This window comes from Zootermopsis nevadensis, unplaced genomic scaffold (genome assembly GCF_977971745.1).
Source record: "Zootermopsis nevadensis isolate Lab colony 2312 unplaced genomic scaffold, Znev_1.0 Znev_ptg000010l, whole genome shotgun sequence".
Classification (NCBI taxonomy): Eukaryota; Metazoa; Arthropoda; class Insecta; order Blattodea; family Termopsidae; genus Zootermopsis; species Zootermopsis nevadensis.
This window is the reverse complement of record NW_028259142.1, coordinates 17,592,609-17,612,047: the sequence shown is the minus strand read 5'-3', so window position 1 is coordinate 17,612,047 and position 19,439 is coordinate 17,592,609. Positions and strand designations below refer to the sequence as shown.

General features: G+C 35.1%; 1 protein-coding gene across 2 annotated transcripts; it reads left to right on the top strand.

Annotated features, from left to right (window-relative positions):
• Positions 1-325: 325 nt before the first annotated feature.
• Positions 326-18,273, top strand: LOC110837298 (ribosome biogenesis protein BMS1 homolog). 2 transcript variants are annotated; one of them, XM_087346661.1, is made up of 21 exons: positions 326-670; positions 1,270-1,390; positions 2,604-2,794; positions 3,539-3,687; positions 3,984-4,239; positions 4,401-4,529; positions 5,144-5,334; positions 6,461-6,600; positions 7,059-7,586; positions 8,533-9,044; positions 9,656-9,852; positions 10,356-10,551; positions 10,819-10,964; positions 11,631-11,819; positions 11,904-12,034; positions 12,615-12,723; positions 13,064-13,334; positions 14,336-14,511; positions 15,994-16,155; positions 16,902-17,132; positions 18,182-18,273. In XM_087346661.1, exons 1-20 carry the CDS (start codon positions 616-618, stop codon positions 17,109-17,111), a joined length of 4,059 nt encoding a protein of 1,352 aa, XP_087202787.1. In that variant the 5' UTR covers positions 326-615; the 3' UTR covers positions 17,112-17,132; positions 18,182-18,273. The 2 variants fall into 2 exon arrangements, with proteins under 2 accessions (XP_087202787.1, XP_021934939.2); XM_022079247.2 differs by having other exon boundaries at positions 18,179-18,273.
• The last annotated feature ends 1,166 nt before the right edge of the window (positions 18,274-19,439 follow it).

Sequence of the window (19,439 nt, the reverse complement as noted above, 5' to 3'; positions counted from 1 at the left end):
CTAACAACAATTGATATAACCAGTTGGTGAAAATTTTGAGGGTCAAATACCAACTATAACTAACTAACTAGATCGCTAACCGAACCCGAAGGTTCATCATCGAATTAACCAAAGCCCTCCACCGGACCCTGTCCTGGACCAACAAAATCCAGTCTCCTTTAACTCCTATCTCCCATAGATCCCGCCTGACATTATCCTCCCATCTACCAACTATAGCGTATGGTAAAATTTCTGAACTACATATTTTTAGCAGGTCTTCTTCCAGTCAGAATAAATGCCATCTAACAATAATTGATATAAGCAGTTGGTGAAAATGTTGGGAGTCATATTCCGAGGTTACATAAACTGTTCAAACCATCAATTGGTAATCGATGGTTCTAGTGTATAATTTGTGTTTAGTTTATGCACATGTGAGATTTGTGGTTTACGTAACATCCGACACTGAATAACCGTTGTCTTCACATGGAATAAATAACGAAGCAATGAAGAAGTAAAAGACGTCATATATAAAGTTAAAGTTTTGTTTTAGGAATTGAGGTTATGAAGTTGGTATCTAGGTGAGACTGCAGTAAATTCAATAGACCCTGCAGCAGCAGCAGCAAGAATACGTCAGGAATGGCAGAAGACGATATACTGCAAAGACAGAAAACCCATAGAGACAGACATGCAGGTATATGGAGTTTTCTGAGAACAATAGCCCTATATATAAACGTATAATTTCATCCTGTTGGAAGTGGTACTTCTGTGTTGGGGCTACACTTCCAGAAGAAATATCAGTGCTGCATCTTTAAAATTGGTCAAGTTTGGCTTTGCATTTTCTTGATACCCATCATTTTATTGGGATGGGAGAAAGATTTTTGCTTGTAACAAAGTTATATTAATTAATCAAGGTTTAATGTTGAAGAGGACAAATTTATGTAAACAGCATAGTTGTTTTTTAAGCATTCCCCACAAAGAAAAGTAAATATTGCTCTTCTAAAACCAATGTATGTGAACAGATGATGTAACATATCAGGCTTCTCCATTCTGTGGTTAGTGTTAGACTTGTATTCATGATGTAATTGGCTCATCTCATAGCTGGACTTCTGACTGAGCTTTTTATTGGTATCTCGAGCCTTGTCATATGGATGGTAGGAGCATCTTGAAACAGACTACGGTTGCTTCCTTCCAGATCCTTATCTGCCTGCCATTCATGATTATCTTCATATCATATTAGATACTAAGTAACATAAGTACCTAAGAATGATTAAAACGATTTTCTATTTGTAGGTCGTAAAGCTGAGAAGAAAAAGACTAAAAATGTGCATGTTCAGGAGCTAACAGACAAACAGAAAAACCCAAAAGCTTTCACTTTCAATTCAGCAGTACGAGCTGAACGCCAGTTTAGAAGGTAAGTAGTTGTACATTTTTCTGATAATAAAAAGAGGAACTCTGAAGGAAGAAAGATCCAATTATTGTGGTTGAATTGTTGTCCTGTTCAGGAAGCTTCTTGCCATTGATAACTGGACACAAACTCAAATCAGATGTGGTTGGGCTTGTTCATAAGTTGTGCTTCATTCCTGATAAGGAAGGTGGGTAGAAAAAAGTTAATTGCTAGTTCCAGGTTTTAAGATTTGGATCACCAGTTAGGTTGAGTACTTATAACAATAACAAGAAAACACCAATATTTGGCTGCTATAACATGTTTCCATGTTGACCAAATAGAATATACATTCTGCTGTTCACTGGAGATTTTTGCACATCCATACCTGTTTCCTGAAATTAGCAAAATTTCAAATATTTATATGTACTTGTAGTTATGTGACCACCAGTGAGACCTAGACATAGATGGGAGGATAATCTCAGACAGGATCTATGGGAGATGAGAGTTGAAGAAAACTGGTTGTTGGTGGCCCAGCACTGGGTCCAGTGAAGGGCTTTGGTTAGTTTGGTGATGAACCTTTGGGTTCTGTAAGCCATCTAGTTAGTTAGTTACTCTTGGGGTTATGTCTTTTACTGTAAATTAAGTTGTTTGGATCCAGGATCACTGATTACAGCCCTCTGCTACACTTTGCTACTTCTTTCTGCAGAATTGTCATGTGAATGACTTTTTTCATTTCTGACTTTAAGTGTCAATGGAAAATCACCAGAGTAAATGACATCACCATTCTGATTTGTTTGTAAAATGTCTGAATCCTTCAGAAAAGTTTGTTTATATTTGGCACATGTACCACTAATCAGTATTAAATATAATGTTTCTGTTTTCTGTTAATACTATTTAGTTTCATATGACAGAGAGCAATATTAAATAAATATGTTTCAGAAAATTTCCAAGAACGAACATTTTCTCCAGTACCTAGAAGCACTAAATTTAAATTAACTATACATTAAACATAGCATTTAAGAAACAGGAGTTTTATATAGTACAACCATTATTAAATTATTAATACTTTTCTCTCAGGAAACAAAATAATCCTTAAATAAAAAGTAAACAAATTGTAATAGGAGTAGGAATCATATGATACAGAATAATACTAAATTAACAGTACTTTTTTTTGAGGAAGCATTTAGAAACCAAAAATTTCATATACTGCAGAACAGTACTAAATTAACATTTCTTCCAGGAAGCAAGATATTGAAACTAAGAAGCAGCATATTCCATTGGTTGATCGGACACCATTGGAACCACCACCTATTACTGTTGTAGTAGTCGGACCCCCAAAAGTTGGTAAAACAACTCTTATCCATTGTTTGATAAAAACGTTTACCCGACAACCACTGACAAGCCTAAAAGGACCAATCACACTTGTTTCAGGTTAGTATTTAATTTCACAAAATTCCTGAATTTGATTAAGTATATGAACTTTAGTGAGACTGTCAAGTCTGTACCAAAAGGGAATAAGTGAAAATGTGAACTCCAGATTTGGAGTATGGATGTTATGCATGTCTATTCTTCGTGATTTTTTATCTTTCTTCATTTTAATTTGTTACAGAGGTAACCGGACATTTGTTTTTCACCAAGCTAATAAAAAGCATTAATATTACACTTTGTGGAGATGCAACTAATTTTTCCTTGAATTTTATTCAGTATGCATCACTTCAAAGATGGTTTGAAACTGATAAATAGCACAGAATTATGTTTTACAACAGAATTGTCCAACATGCACCTTGTAACCGCCCTCTGGCATGGATTCATTTCTGTCTTTATATTTAGCTGGATTCAAACAAGTCAGGATTTCTCAGTTGTATAGTGTATGTGGTTATTTTCTATAATACTTAACCTCAGTTCTTGGCAGGGGAAGGATTTTTATCCTTGCCACCATGACACATATCCAGTTGGAATTACAGCTTTTCCCCAGGTGTAAATTAGCCAGGTAATGAAGCTGACCACTCAAATTCAAACAGGTGAAGTTAAGAACATATGAACTTAACCCCCGTTCCTCCTATATGCCTTCATTATGTGGTACTTAGGCAGTAGAACTTTTTAAAATTGTTGTACTATTGATGCCATGTTTATTGCAAAGAAAAACTCTAAAAGTTAATACACTTTGTATTTCAGGTAAGAAGAGGCGAATAACATTAATGGAATGCAATAATGACATAAACAGCATGATTGATGTTGCTAAAGTTGCAGACCTAGTTCTGCTTTTGGTTGATGCTTCATTTGGCTTTGAAATGGAGATCTTTGAATTCCTCAACATTTGTCAGGTAGAGCTCATAGAACAATATAGTAGTTAAGCCAAAATTTGTTCATAGTGAGCTGTGGAGGAAGCTTTTCCAAGACATATATGCTGCAGTCTGTCCTATATATAGTAGAATCTTTATAATACATTTACACCATGGTACCTGGGTACCCACTTATGAGAATTATTAAATCTTTAAAGCCAGGTGCATTGAATTTTGTTTGTGCGGATGGTGGGGGGGATGTAAACATGTCTGCAAATATATGAAATGTGTGTGGGTGTCCACTGTACTCTATTGTGTACTGTTTATGGTATAATTAGGTTCATGGAATGCCAAGGGTAATGGGAGTTTTGACTCATTTGGACATGCTGAAAAACAACAAACAGCTGAAGAACACCAAGAAGACACTGAAACACCGTTTCTGGACAGAAGTGTATGCAGGAGCCAAGCTGTTCTATTTATCAGGGTTGTTGCATGGTGAATACCTTCGTAATGAAGTTAAGAACTTGAGCAGGTTTATCTCCATAATGAAGTTCAGACCCCTCACTTGGAGGACAACACATCCCTATATTGTAGGTATGTTGGTCTTTCCTCCTCATTATTGTTTATTTATGTTTCATATAATGTGTTGTAGTTGGCCCTTTCATATATACACTTTGCACACTGTATTTCAGATGTTACAAAATCAATGCAAGCAGTAAGCAAATCATGAAGTAATTTAATTTTATTTCTTTTAGTGGATAGATTTGAAGATTTGACTCCACCAGAGTTGATCAGACAGAATCCCAAAGTGGACCGTACAGTCAGTTTGTATGGCTTTGTTCGAGGAGTGTCATTAAATAAGATGAGCAGCATACATATTCCAGGTAAAATCATTCAATAGTAAAATTGCATGTTTGCTGATTATGTGTGTGTTGGCCATGTCATAGCTGAGGCAGTTGGTCCCTAGCATCTCACTATAGAAACCTGTGTTCCTGCTCAAGACAGTCCATGTGGGAATTTTGGTGGACAAAGGAGCACTGGAACAGGTTTTTCCCTGAGTTTTTTGTTTTCCCCTGTCTTCATTACTCCACCACTACTCCTTATTAACTTATGTATCATCTGGTCACTGGACCAATTAGCAGCCACAGTTCTATAGAAGCAGTCTCCCTCCATTGTAACAGTAACATGTATGAGTTGTGTAATGTATGTATCTTCTTGGAACTATTGCCTTTGGACATTATTTATTGTCTGGATAGAAAGGTGTACGGTGTTTCAGAGGCTGGCTTTGTCTACATCTTGAGATAGAAGACAAGGTACCTGCTACATATTAAATAACCCTAATCCTTATTAGGCGTAGTGATCAGCCTCAACTCCTCAAGTGATGGAGTATCATATCAGTACTTGCATCAAGTTCAGAGAAGAAATAAGCTATAGCATTCTGTCCTGTTTCACAGCAGACTGAAAGAAAATTATAGGTTACTGTGTTTTTAATTTATAGGTTGTGGAGATTTGAAGATTCATGACATTTCACATCTCCCAGACCCATGTCCATTGCCAGATAAACTGAAGAAAAGAACCCTAGTGGAAAAGGAGAGGTTGCTGTATGCACCATTTTCAGGTGTTGGAGGCATTGTATATGACAAGGATGCTGTCTATGTTGAACTTGGGGGAAGTCATTCACATGCTCGAGTAAGAATACCATTAGAGCATTATGTTTTAGATTTTGCAAAGAAGTATGGAGATAACCACACTCAAGAGTATCCAGTTATACATCCTTCACATACAGATACATTTTTAGAAAATCTCTCATAGTTACACAAAACAAATATGTACATAAAATTAGTGCATTGAATCTCATTTTATCTGCATTGCATTATAATTTGTTTCAGATTAGCATACATTACTAATTCCCAACTGAAACTCCATTTATGTAATGTGAAGATAATTCAGATTTCAATACTTTATTGTACCATAAGTTTTATAATGAGCAGAAAATGCTGATAATTTGTGTGGTATTTTTTAATTTGAATGTGTCTGTAGAATACATTTAAAAGCCATGTTGATTTATAGAAAATTGTGTGTTGTGTACTTGATTAACTCTATGACGTGTAACATGCTTTGGCATTGTAGGATGTTCTGTATTTTTATTATCTTTGTCCTGCTTGCAGTCAGATTGCAATTATAGGCAGCACTCATCATGGCTTTATTGCCAATGCCAGGCGTTTAATAGAGTGTATTGCTGACTGTGAAAGTGTAAATTACTGTTGTGCAAACAAAATAAATACCTCAACTGAAGGAAGTAGGAATAATTCACACATGACAAACAAGTAAACATTCTGGAAGGGTTAATTTATTGAAGAGAACGGTTAACTTTATAAAACTTAATTTTATTTGTGTAATTATGCTGTTGGAGTTTATCCTTTGCCAGATTGTTTTGGAAATTGGTTAAACTACTGTCTCCAGGTTAGAGGACAAAATTTACTCTTATGATCACCCTGATTCCACTAGGCTCAGCCTTGAACCAACTTCCAAAACATTGTAGTTTTAAGTAAAGGACTTTCACAGTGTGAAAAGTCCAACAGAATAATTACACACCAATATCAGAAACCTTTAAACTTTTGATTATTTTATTTTGTTACATTGATTCCTAAGTTTTAAGTATTATATAGAAAATGTTGACATGGCAAGAAGTCTTTAGTAGTGAAATTTTGCTTTATGAATATTTAAGATCTAGAGATTTTATCCCAGAAATTGCTAGGATGACATCTTCTGACATGATACAGAATTAAATAAGTAACGTAAATGTACTATTTAGGAAGGAAGTGACTCACGACCGGAGAAGGCAATGGTTAGCTCTCTTCTGGATACACAGGAGACTCTGGATGTGAAAATGGCTCAAAGTGAACTTCAGCTGTTTACTGGTACTGCACCAATTGTTGCATCAGATGTTCCTGAGTAAGTGTAAAATGTTGTGCTTTACAATTAACTTACCATTGTTGAGTGATGCATTAAAGCTTTGCTGCTTACCTTAAATTTAGTGGATTCTGATACTTTCAGTCAGTTTTAATGTTCCTTATACACAGTATGTTATAATCTTATGTCATTTTGCTATGTTAGATATCAGTGGCGGTCTTTAGGATTGTGACGCCATGTGAAATTATAGGTGGGCACAAACATTTGAATGGAAGATTCTGCCTCCAGATTCAGACCTGATAATGGAGGTGGTATGTTCCTCCAAAAATTTAGTACCCACGTACAGTTCCTTATGGCATCATAACCCAGAAGACCAACATCAACATTTTCATCACTATGAGAACCTCAAGTCTCATACTGTGTTTGGTGTTGCAAAGGGGTATTTTATATTTCAAACTGTGACATATGATTTTTCATTCCAAATTTTTATTTTTGTTCAGGAAAGCTGTGTGTTTGCCTGAAGAGGTTGTCAGTAATTCAGGAAGAATTAGGCGGAACATGGTATTCCCAGAGAGGGTAAGCAATGAGCTAGAATATGAAGAAACAATCCAGAGTGACTCTGATGAGAAGAGTATATGTGATGAACCTGAAGTTGAACTGGAAAGCGACAGTGATTTGGATATTGATAGCCATTCAGGATGTGACCGTAGGAATGAAGATGGAGTTACGAGAAAGGCCGAGACCTTTGACATAAAACACAAAGATGCTTCAGTTGTAACTGAAGACTCTGATGAGCATGATGAGGATAAGATACATTTGAGTAGTGAAAATAAAAGGAAGAAACAGAAACTAAGGGGTGCTCTTGCTGAAGCAGAATACAAGTTATTAAAGATGTTAGATGGAGATGTAGATGGCTTTGGAAACAATGAAGATGAGTGTAAGGAACATGGTGATGAATCTTCTGATGAAGTACCTACAAAGAAACTGAAATTAATAGATGAGGAATTGAAAGAAAACCAATCAGAAAGGTAAATTACATTTATAAATTTAATCCTTTCCTCACACTGAGCCAACTGACCTACTTTTGTAATGAGGCAGGTTCTGCTAGGTCTGTAAAGAATTGATATGGCAGATTCTTAGAAGCTGGTTTTCTGTTGCATGTAATGTATTCAGATGTTAAAAGACAGTATAACAATATAAAATATTGTTATTTTAGACAATTTGCATTTCATATATTGGGCAAGGAAGTTTTCTCTGTGTTATTACATTTTATAACATTTCTTATTTTGCAATGTTCTACCTTAAATAGTACCAACATGGCAGTCATACAAACTAAAGGAGATGGTAATAATAGCAATTTTATATAAGGCCATGACATTTTGAGTAGTTAATAGATCTTTGATGAGTATGCAATTTATTGATATAACACCTTGAGAAGACAAAAATGCCTCTTTCAGAACATACTTGAGCATGTAATTTTCTCCTCTGTCACAGGAGCATACAGGTGCATTTTCTTATTCCTTGAACATACATAGATTTTTTGTCATTCATTTATTAGTGGACACCTTAAAATGGCTGTGCTGAAGGTAAGCCAGTAGCAGAGTTCCTGGGAGTAAATGTATTAGTTTTTAGATGGCTGTATTCTGGGTAGTAATGCTGTATAGTCTGGTAGAGGTTTAGTAACATTTCAGATGTTCTTGCTGTCTCCATCATTAGGGTGATGATGATGGAGGCAACAAGGACCTCTGAAATATTGGTAAACTTCTACCAGACTACACGGCGCCACAACCCAGAAGACAACTGTCTTTGTACTTTCCACCATGAGAGCCTCAAATCCTACATAATAGTCTTTTCTGCTTGGTCTGAGACGAAGTGTCTCACTAGTATAAAACAAGGAATGAAATTATATTTAGTTTTAGAGCTTATTTGTCTGAACTTATAATTTTGATGACAATTTTCTGTTTACACTTACAGCTATCATGCCATTGGGACTTATCAAGATCGTGAAATTCATGTGAGGATTTCTGATTTGCTAGCAAGAATGGAAAAATATACAAAACACAATGAAGCTAAGGGAGAAAAAGAAGACAGTTTTAATATTAAAGATGCTAAAACTTGCTTATTGACGTTGACCTCAGAAGACAGTGGTTCAGAAGAAGGTACAAGATTGCCACATAAACGGAAACATGAACATTCATTTACATCAAATAATTTCTCTTCAGATGATGATTATACTGATAAGGAAGAAAATGAAAATGGTGTTACATCTTTAAAGCATGGAGACAATGAATCATTTAATTTTAATGAAAGTGATGATGACAGTGACTTTAGTTACAAAGATGTCCATTCTGACACTTCTGGCTGTAGTGATGCAAATGGCGAAGATGAATCAACTGTACGATGGAAAGCAAACTTGGCACAGAAGGCTGCAAATGCATTCTTGGAGAGACAATCCACAACACACAACTTGTGGAAACTTGTGTATGGTAAGCACAATTTTTGTACTGTGTGATTATCAAATATCTATTATAGTATATGATTATAATACATGTCTTTTAATTACTAAGAAAATTAAAATGAGACTTGTTTGTTTTAATGGTCATCCATATTATGGAGTCATCAGGGTATTGCATTGCATTGTATATGTAATTGAGTTTCATTACCAGACAGGTAAACCAGTAAAATTATAAAGAAAATTATAAATCTATATATACCAATCAGTATATTTTTAGTCAAAATTAAGAGTTTTAGATCATTAGCTTTATTCATCATCTGTGGCTCTATAACCCAGGGTTGGTCTTTGCTGCCTCTTTTGGAAGTTACTTCATCTATTTAGACATTTGGTAGGACGGCTTGGACGAGTGATCAGCTCATCACAAGGCCTCTACCTGTACACAGGACAGCACAACACAGAACAACGCAGACAAACATTATGCCTTGAGTGGGATTCAAAGCCACAGTCCTAGTGCAAAAGGCCACACAACCACTGTGACCAGCCATAAGCTTTATTACAAGTAATTAATTTGCTTTTCATAGGATTTTCAGTTATCATGGAAGAAGAGGTGATTAACTCTATGACTTTTGCTTATGTTTTAAGGTAATTACAATAAGCTTGAAAGAGAAGAGACAGAAGCGGAAGTTCGGAATAACAGTGATGGAGACAAGGATGTTGGAGGTCTTTTCCAAGTAGTTAGGAAGAAACAGCAACTTCAGCAGGAGGAAAGAGACTCAATGAATGCTGTAGATTGTGCTCGATTTCCTGTGAAGCAAATTCGGAACTGGGCAGACTCTGAAGTACGTTCATATTTAAGACTTCTGAGCACAACTGGTTTAGGAATAATGCTTGTGTGACTTATATACATGAGGTACATGGTTCAAATCTTGGCCAGGCTTTTCATTCATCCTGACAAATGTTTCATGTTTTCCCTTGGTTCTTTACAGGAAAATGCTGTGATAGTACTTTAGACCATGACCTCCTCTTTCTATTTTCATACTCAGCATTTTATGCTGTATGAACTCTGCAATTAAAGCAGCACCATTAAATAATTTTAACAATAAATGAGTCAGATGTATGTAAGAGGAGATTAATTTTCTTGTATTTGTTCCTACAATTACTATCGCAGTAGGGAATTAAGGATATGTAATACATTTTGTAATTCTGATTAGTATAACTGAATTTAAGACTAGTTAGTAACTATCATGCAGAAAGAGGCAGCTGTGAGATTTTTATGCTCAAACTTATATTTTAGCATATATCTGAATGAGAGGTTGTAATATACTCTTCTGTATTTATTAAGGTGTGTGAAATCATTCGTGACTGCTTTGTGACGGGGAAGTGGAAGGAGTCAGAGGATGCATCTGAACTTCTGCTGCTGGATGATGATAATGGTGAAGAAGTCTTTGGAGATTTTGAGGACTTGGAAACGGGGCAAAAATGCACAAGCAGGAGTGAGAATATTAACAAAGAAGAGAATGTAAAAGGAAGTTATGAAGGTAAACAAACAGTTTAGAATAAATATGACACATTTATCCAATCATATTAATTACATAATTTTTAAAAAAATTCTGTGTAAATAAGATGATATCGTTATCTGTACCATGAATGCAACCAGTATATTTTATAATGATTTTAAAGCATGACAGTCAAGTTCAAGTGGAAAGTCTTAAAACTTTGCAACCTTATTGCTCTGTTTCTCTTAGCACTTGCCCACTGTCATGTTTCAGTCATGGTGTATGTTTACTGTATTACATGTGTTGCAGAAGGGGAGTTAAAAAACTTGACCAGAGAGGAATTGCAGGAGAAGAAACGAAAACTGAAGGAGAAATTTGATGCAGAATATGATGACAAAGATGGAGGAAAAACATACTATGATGAGCTGAAGCAGGAAGTGGACCAACAGGCTCAGGTACCAAATGAAGCATACATGATATGTTAGTATTTTACAGCAGTGGGGCAATAAAAATATAGACTTCGTTTTATTTATAGTTGTGGATAAAAACTAAACTTGTCCCTCTGCCTAAGCACTGCACCATGAAGAAATACACGCTTGTAGAGTTAAAATATATTGAGCAAAATTAATATTTTCTGCATTTCTGCAGTGCTGTAGAATGTTATTATATGAATAGGTATATAATGCAGTATTTAAAGAAAAGTTAGGACAATCAGTTGTTGAAGGCTTGAGCTTTACCAAATGCTCAGTAGTGTGTTATTGAAATAAGCTGGTACATGACAGAAAATGCAGATATCGTTACTATTTTCAATATTTGTTTTAAATACTGTTTGATATAAATATTTAATTAAATTCTGTACAGAAATATCAGTGCAGTTATGCTTGCAACAATAAATCTTTATCTGCAATATCAAAGATGTGGTCAAGTGGTTAAAACCTGCTTTTTCTGTCCTAATTAAGGTTTTCCATTGTGTTTCTCAGTTCCTCCAGACATGTTGGGATAGTGTCTTAAATTAGGCTATAATTGTTCCTTTTCACTTCATTATTCACTGATCCTGTTCTTCAGTGCTGTATATTTATTGTCTTATGTGTGTGATTATAATGTTATCCTATTGTTTTCAGTTGAACAAGAGTGAATTTGAAGGTTTGGATGACAGTATAAGAATCCAGTTGGAGGGTTTCCGTCCAGGGATGTATGTGAGAGTTGAAGTTAAGGATGTACCTTGTGAACTTATAACTAACTTTGATCCTACGTACCCTTTGATACTTGGTGGGCTTCTGGCAGGAGAAGAGAACATTGGTTTTGTGCAGGTATATTGATTTGATTGCCAGTTTTATGATGAAGGTATGTAATATAATGAGAACAGATGAAACACTATTATAATTGTCTTGCAGGTGCGTATAAAGAAACATCGTTGGTATAAGAAGATTCTGAAGACAAGAGACCCATTAATCATCTCCCTTGGATGGCGGCGGTTTCAGACATTGCCTGTCTATTCCAAGCTTGAGGATAATCTCCGACACAGGTATAGCTTTCAGTACTTGGAGCAGGAACATGAGACAGAGAACAAGAAGTGTTGATTATTGAGTGTTTGGACTTTGTCCATTATCTGGTATTCTGAAAAAGCACTGGGTCATGTGGGTTGTCTAGTTCCTAGAAAATAATGCAACAGACAAGACATGGATGGGCCCTTATGCTGTTCTTCATTCTTCACATTGTGATTGAGTGGTTAGTATTTCTGCTTCATATGTGGGAGGTACCAAGGTATGTTCTCAGACCAGAGTCCAGCTATTCAGACTATTTTTTGTTTAGTTCCTTCACACATGCTGCGATGACACTATAAACCAGCAATGATCAATTCCCTTTGTATCCTTCCTAAATAATTATTAATTCATCGCATTCAGTGTTTTGTAACCTCTGCAGTTGAGTATGTATTATTAAATAAACTAAATACTGGCATCACAAGTATAAAATTAAAACTGAGCACTTGTAGGCCTCATTTGGCCTGCATAACCCTGGGATACAGTATGAACATTGAACTTCGTGCTTTTTTGCATGTGTTATTCTATTCTGTTACCTGGAGTGAAAGGGTTTTTTCTCTACAGAATGCTGAAGTATACACCAGAGCATGTAACCTGTATGGCTCATTTTTGGGGCCCCATAACACCACAGAATACTGGTTTCTTAGCAGTACAGGATGTGGCAACAAAACAGGTAATAAATATAAACACATGTTAATTGTTGGTTAGTTCTGAAACTGCATTTATGTTTTACATTTTCATGCATCTCAAGACTTGCTATATTGCAGAATTTACACACGTCTCAGTGTACAGTTTTTCACATTGCATGTTGAAAGGTAAGGTGATACAATTGACCCAAATGAGAATTGCCTTGCATTCAACTTACATCTTGCCAGTTTAAATTTTATTTGATTCTTTGACTTCCAGAAGACCGCTGCTTTTAAAAGTAGTAAAGTTTAATAAAACGGAGTAGATGATTATTGTAGTACAACTTTCATATGTTTATTGCATTTACATCTGCCCTTGTGTTTCAGCTTGATTTCAGGATTGCATCCACAGGATCAGTGGTGGAATTAGACAAATCAACTCAAATTATGAAGAAGCTCAAGCTGACTGGCACACCATTTAAGATTTGTAAGAAGACAGCATTTATACGTGACATGTTCAGTTCTGCTTTGGAAGTTGCCAAATTTGAGGGTGCAAAACTAAGAACAGTGTCAGGAATCAGGGGACAGATAAAGAAAGCAGTATCCAAACCAGAGGGCGCATTCCGAGCAACATTCGAGGATAAAATCTTGCTCAGTGGTAAGTTAATCTAATTTAAAAATAACATCTATTCAAATAAATCAAAATTGTAAATTAGGTGATATGCTGAAATATGTTTTGTACTATATTAATTTTATGATTAACTGGTGGATGACAGATTTAAGTTGTTGTTAGGTTATCTTTCTTTTGAACTAGAAGTAGTGCATTTATCATTCTGTCACAAGGAGATAATTTTTCTTGGAAAATTGCTGTCTCCAGACCAGATTGGCGTCTTTGTTATGTCTGGAAATCCGCTGAAACAAAGCAGAATCTTCATATAATATTCTCATTTAAGATTCAATTTCCATAGTCCTGGCAACCTCATTATATATTTTTATGTTTTTCCCCCTGTTTTGTGTTCAGATAAATTCATTGTCTATTGTAGAAAATTAAAATGGTACATTACTATACTGTCTTTTGATTGGATTTGATTATGTAGGTTTTCTCTACTTGTATTGAAAATTTGTTTGAGGTCCTTGTTATGTTGCTTTCAATTTGAGTGAAAATAATATTGCTTCATAAATAATGACTGAAGTCCCTGAAGTTGAAGGCAACTTATTCTTCCAAAACATTGGTAACCACCTCCAAGTTTACACAGTGTTACAGTCCAGAAAACTGCCACTGACATCTATACCTCTTCTGTAAAAAGTACATAAGTATTATATGAAATCTGTTTTTTTTTATGAAATTTTAAGTACTGTCAAGAGATAAACCATGCAGTATAAAGTAAAACTTGTGGTTTCAGACACGGAGGAAGTCTTCAAAATAACTGAATGTTATTTCACATTGACATGGCTGCTGGAGATGACTTCATTACATAAAAATTTGTATACATACTGTTTATCACTGTGGAGAAATCAGTATCATAAATATGATTTATTTTTATTTGTACCTTTCTATACTGAATGTCCCAATTTATTCTACTGGAAAGGTCATAAATTTTACTATACTTGTGGACTATCCAAGAAAGTAACTTGATTAATGTGTGTTATTTATTACAGATATTGTGTTCTGCCGAACCTGGTACCGAGTGGAAGTTCCAAAGCTTTACAATCCTTTAACAACTTTGTTGTTGCCTCCTGAACAGAAGAACCTTTGGCAAGGAATGAAGACTGTAGGACAACTGAAAAGAGAGAAAGGAATACACAGTGAACCAGCTACTGATAGCCTATATACAGTGTGTATTGTTGTTTGTGTAATTGATTCTTTTCATAGTAATTTGTTGAGAGATAATGTGCTGTAAATACCATAATGAAGAATGCAATGGAGACTCTAACAGGCCAACAAAGAAATTGATGTGAAAGTAGATACAAGTGTTGTTTGACATTATCAAGATTCAGTTCAGAGTCTGCCATGTTTGTAATAAATAATTTGTAAATACTTCAAAATTTAAGCTTCTGGGAATAATAATAATAATAAGCATAAATAAGGCTCATGATGAAATTAGGATAGTGAATTTTGGAAATTCCTGCTATTATTATTCACTTCAGAATTATTATAATTATGTGTACTTTATAAATGTTTAAAAGTTCATGCATAGAAGAAGAGAAGAATACACATAACAGTTGACTGAAAAGCAAATTCTCAGGAAAGATTGAGATAACTTAGGGTAGTGCTTAATGAGGTCATCTAGTATTGGAATGGGGTTGTCTATGAGGATACAAATAGTAAAATATATAATTTTGATGAAGGAACATATAAAGTACTTACAGTCTTTGAAAACATCATCTTGGGATATAAAGAAGGAGGTAGAAGGATAACATTGAGATGAATCTAGTGAGATGGGAGTTGGATGAAATTGGTTTAGGGTCAGTTGCAGAGGTGCTGAATGATCAGGTCTATGACCAGAAGGTTCTAGTTACTTTATTTATTCGTTAAACACTTCGTGATAATGCCCACCATGATTTGGAATCCCATGAAGTAGAAATTCATTCTTTTGTAATTTTTTCTGACTGTTTTTTATGCACTGCATGGCTGTTGAGTTGGACATTGTCCATTGTTACAGGTATATTTAATATACAGAATGTTATGGGAGTTGGCTCTTCTATTTTCAAGAGATTCGTTATCGTTATAGTTATGTTTTGAGTTCAGTCTTGACTAGGTTAAAATGAGTCTTTACTTTCATATTTTGATTGCTTTATCTCCTTGGGAAGGAACCCTTGCTCCTCACTGTATAGGAACCTAAATGAATGTCAGATGCATCTAGACATTACAAAGAGGAAAATTGCTATCCCTACCAGAAATTGAACCCCTGCCAGCCAGCCTTTTTCTGTTTCTCTTTTAGAAGTCAGCATTAACTGTACATAAATAAATTTCCATAATTAACATTCTGTAAATTAAGTATTTTAATCCATGCAGTTGTTAAGGTTGACCCAGCCAATTGCCTAGTACAATTCCAGTGTGTCAGTTTTAGTATAAACAGCATTGAAATTCTGATTTATATAGTAATTCATTGTCGGTCACATTTCTGTGTTTCATTGCTCAGACATGACAACCAAAGTTGCATCATTTGGTGACAAATAAAAGATATTATAGGTGTTCATAGTGTTTATGGATTGCATAGAATTTTATCATGTTTAGAAAATTAGAATACTATTATATACATGTATTTTGTATCTTAAAAACTTGTACATATTTGTGTTTGAATCTTGTCTTGTAGCCAGTTGAACGGCAACCAAAGGTGTTCCGGCCGCTCGTTATTCCACGCACCCTGCAGAAAGAGCTGCCATATAAGGACAAGCCAAAAATCAAGGCAAAAAATGAGAAAAAAACTACTGAATCTGGGAGAATTGCTGTTGTTAGAGAGCCCCATGAACAAAGAGTGAGTGTAATTGTGGTTTTCCAAATTCACAACATGAACTTTAATTACTGTAAGTTGTATTTTTAAAATTTGGTTAACTTTTGATTGATTCTAGCATATTTACATAGGACAAATTTGTGCTGGGTTATGTTTATTCAGTTGTATTTTGTCTCTCTCTGACCTTGTACATCTTTATTTTTTTAATTCATTATTTTTCTCCTTATGACTTTGTCTTAATTCAAATGTCACTCCTCCAAAGGTGTTTTAATTGTGAATAATTTCCTCCGATAGAAGTGCAATAGAAAGGAACTGTCATGATTATCACGTGCTTTTTTGCCCAACCCAGATTATTTCCACATTCAGACTACCCTCCCCCTATTTAGTCTGGTGTAGCTAAGTTTTATTGCAGTTAACTTTATTACATTTTTAAAGTAATACAACACAAACGACACTTGAAAGAGTGAAATTAATCAAATAGGTTCATAGGTTACTGAAACAAAAGAGTGGAGTATGATTTTTTTCCCCTCCCCTCTTATAGTATATTAATCTAGGTTTAAAACAGTGCTTAGCTTTTGAAATCAATCCAGTTATTTCGGAGAATAGTTCCATATAACCCCTACTTCATATGAAGTTCAAGTGAATCCATAACCTAGATGTAACAGGTAACCACGTGGTAATATCCTGCAAGTGAGTTGACATCTTGTATCTTGTCAGAGTATACCAGTTTGTTAATATAATTTTAATGTTTTTTATTGTTAATTATGTAGGTGGCTTCACTTATGAAAATGCTCAAGGTATCATACAGTCACAAGCAGAAACAACTGAAGGCAGCCACCAAGAAACGAATGGAGGAACACAAAAAAGAATTGGAGAAAGAAGAACTTAAGAAGTTAAAACGACATAAAGAACTCAGGAAGCAGGTGTTTAGAACATTGAGCAAGCTTGATATGAAAAACAAAACAAAGCACAGGAGATGATGCACACAACATAAATTTAAGGTAAGATATATAGGAGTGTATATGACCTTTTTATTTTTTATTTTTTGTGATGACTCACTGGCTTGCACTTATTGTTGACTTGTCTTCTCATAAGTTTTTGGCATTATAGTAATCAGACATTCAAAAAATATATTTAGGAACTACCTCCAAAAGTTAGGAACTGGGGGATAATTAGAAGGTAATTGGAAATATGTATTTTTAGTCGGTGATCTGTATTTGAACAGTCTAACGCCACATAACCTGTACTTTTAATGTACAGATCAGTGTCTTAACCTCTGTAACACACACAATGAAGGCTGTAAAATCACCTTAATGAACCGACATCTTGCATCTATCAAAGGATTCCAGTGGGTTAATAATATCATCATGATTTTTGTATAGTTAATCTTGTAGGTGGCATTGTCGTCTCAGAATCCACACCATGATAAATGATGTCTTCTGAATAATTACATTATTTATCAGAGTGTGATACTTGATTGATTGCAGCAGTTTCATGTGATTTATTCTGTTTTGTATGTACCGTGGTAATAGCATAAGCCTTGTTATGTTTACTGTTAAAAGTAGAAACATAGAAGTATAGAGAGCCTGCATGTAGCTTTAACAGGGGCTTCTAGTAAAGAAAGATGGGATATGGGAGGTAAAGGAATTGAAAGGTGGTTTATAAATCAAATCATAAATGTGCTGGTCTAGAATTATTTTTAGATTCTGGGGTCACCACTAAATGTTATGAGTTAGGTTAGAATACTAATTGAAAATATGGTATAAACATAACGGAATGAGGAATGTCTGTAACAAGAACTTTACTATAGCAAGCAGTCATTGGCACTGTCAGTTTCTTCATGTTCCATAAAAATATTGCATAAAACCTTTTATGACACATTCATCGTAATGAGTTCTTAGTAACTAGCTGTAACGTGCTTATAGTACTGCCACTGCACTGCAACAGACTCCCTCGTTATATAGTCATGGTATGAAGCCTATGATTTGCTCGTGACCAGATATGCGAGGCTGCCGTGCTTAATACTAAAACAGTGCTATTCTTTCAGCAGTGTGTAGTTTCCCCCAAGGAAAGTAGGTTGATGGAAGAGAGACTGAAGATTGAAATGGCTTCAAATTAATAAAACTTATTTTTAAAAATAAATATCAATTGTGTCAAACTTCTGTTATCCTTTCCATCACGATGCCTACACATTTCCAAAAAAATTCTGATCATGCATCCATCCTTTTTGACCTCGGTAAATTCTGAAGAAACTCGAAACTAAAACTTGTAGTTTTTAAGAGCACTAAGAAAGAGACAGTTATCTTACAGCACCCAAAAGAGAAAAGGTTTCCTGAAGAAAAGCCATGAATCTTTCACACTAATGAACCGTCAAGTCCCATAAAAGCAGGGAATTTATTGACCATCTGAAGAACTATCAACATTTCAACAAAGGCTTTGCACCACAACATCGTATCCCCTCGGGCTTCCCGACCAATACCTCGTGCACATCTCTCCTCATCCATGCATGTTACATGCCCCTCCCATCTCATTCTTCTGTACTTAATCACCCTGACAATGTTGGGGGAGGAGTACAAATTTTTAAGCTCGTCATTATGCAGTTTTCTCCATGCCCCATCATCTTCTCTCCTAGGCCAAAATATCCTCAACACCCGATTCTCAAACACCTGCAATCTGAGTTGCTCCTTCAGAGTGAGAGACCATGTTTCGCACCCATACAAAACAACAGGCAAAATTATTGTTTTGTGTATTTTAGTCTTGTTGAATAAACGTAGTCAGTCAAAAAGGGGTAGTCCCTCAGCAATATTATTAAATCCTCTCCAACAGTCATACCACAATGCTTAGTTATTTTTATTATGCTGCTGTTGTGTTCCTCCAGTTCTAGTGGTGTGGTGGTATACTGCAATCCAGACTGGAGCGTTTGCCACTGTTTAGTGGGCGGGTGTGAGATAGTTGTAGTTTTTTGTTATTTTTTTATTTATTATTGCTTATGAATCCCATGAAATTGATTAAATAGGAAATGTGACTCTTTGAAGGTTGCATTTGTCACATTTTTGTCTCGGACGCAGATGATTAATTATTGAATGATTTAATTATATATTATTTAGTATAGAATGCGGGATGACTAAGTTACGAATGTTGAAGACTTTGGAAGTAAGTAGTCCTTTGCTGTTTTAGTGTAATTTCTCTACATTTCACTGGAAAATTGTGTAATTGAATTGACACAAATTAATTGAAATATTTACAATGTTTTATTGCAAGTATTGTTTTATAGTTTTTATATACCGGCTTCTCACCGCTGTGCTGCA

What these genes read in the sequence shown, in the direction of transcription:
- LOC110837298 (XM_087346661.1), top strand. Translation starts at nt 616, where the DNA reads ATGGCAGAAGACGATATACTGCAAAGACAGAAAACCCATAGAGACAGA. An exon ending in CCATAGAGACAGACATGCAG is followed by an intron (nt 671 to 1,269) that starts GTATATGGAGTT and finishes TTCTATTTGTAG; the next exon opens with GTCGTAAAGCTGAGAAGAAA. An exon ending in GCTGAACGCCAGTTTAGAAG is followed by an intron (nt 1,391 to 2,603) that starts GTAAGTAGTTGT and finishes CATTTCTTCCAG; the next exon opens with GAAGCAAGATATTGAAACTA.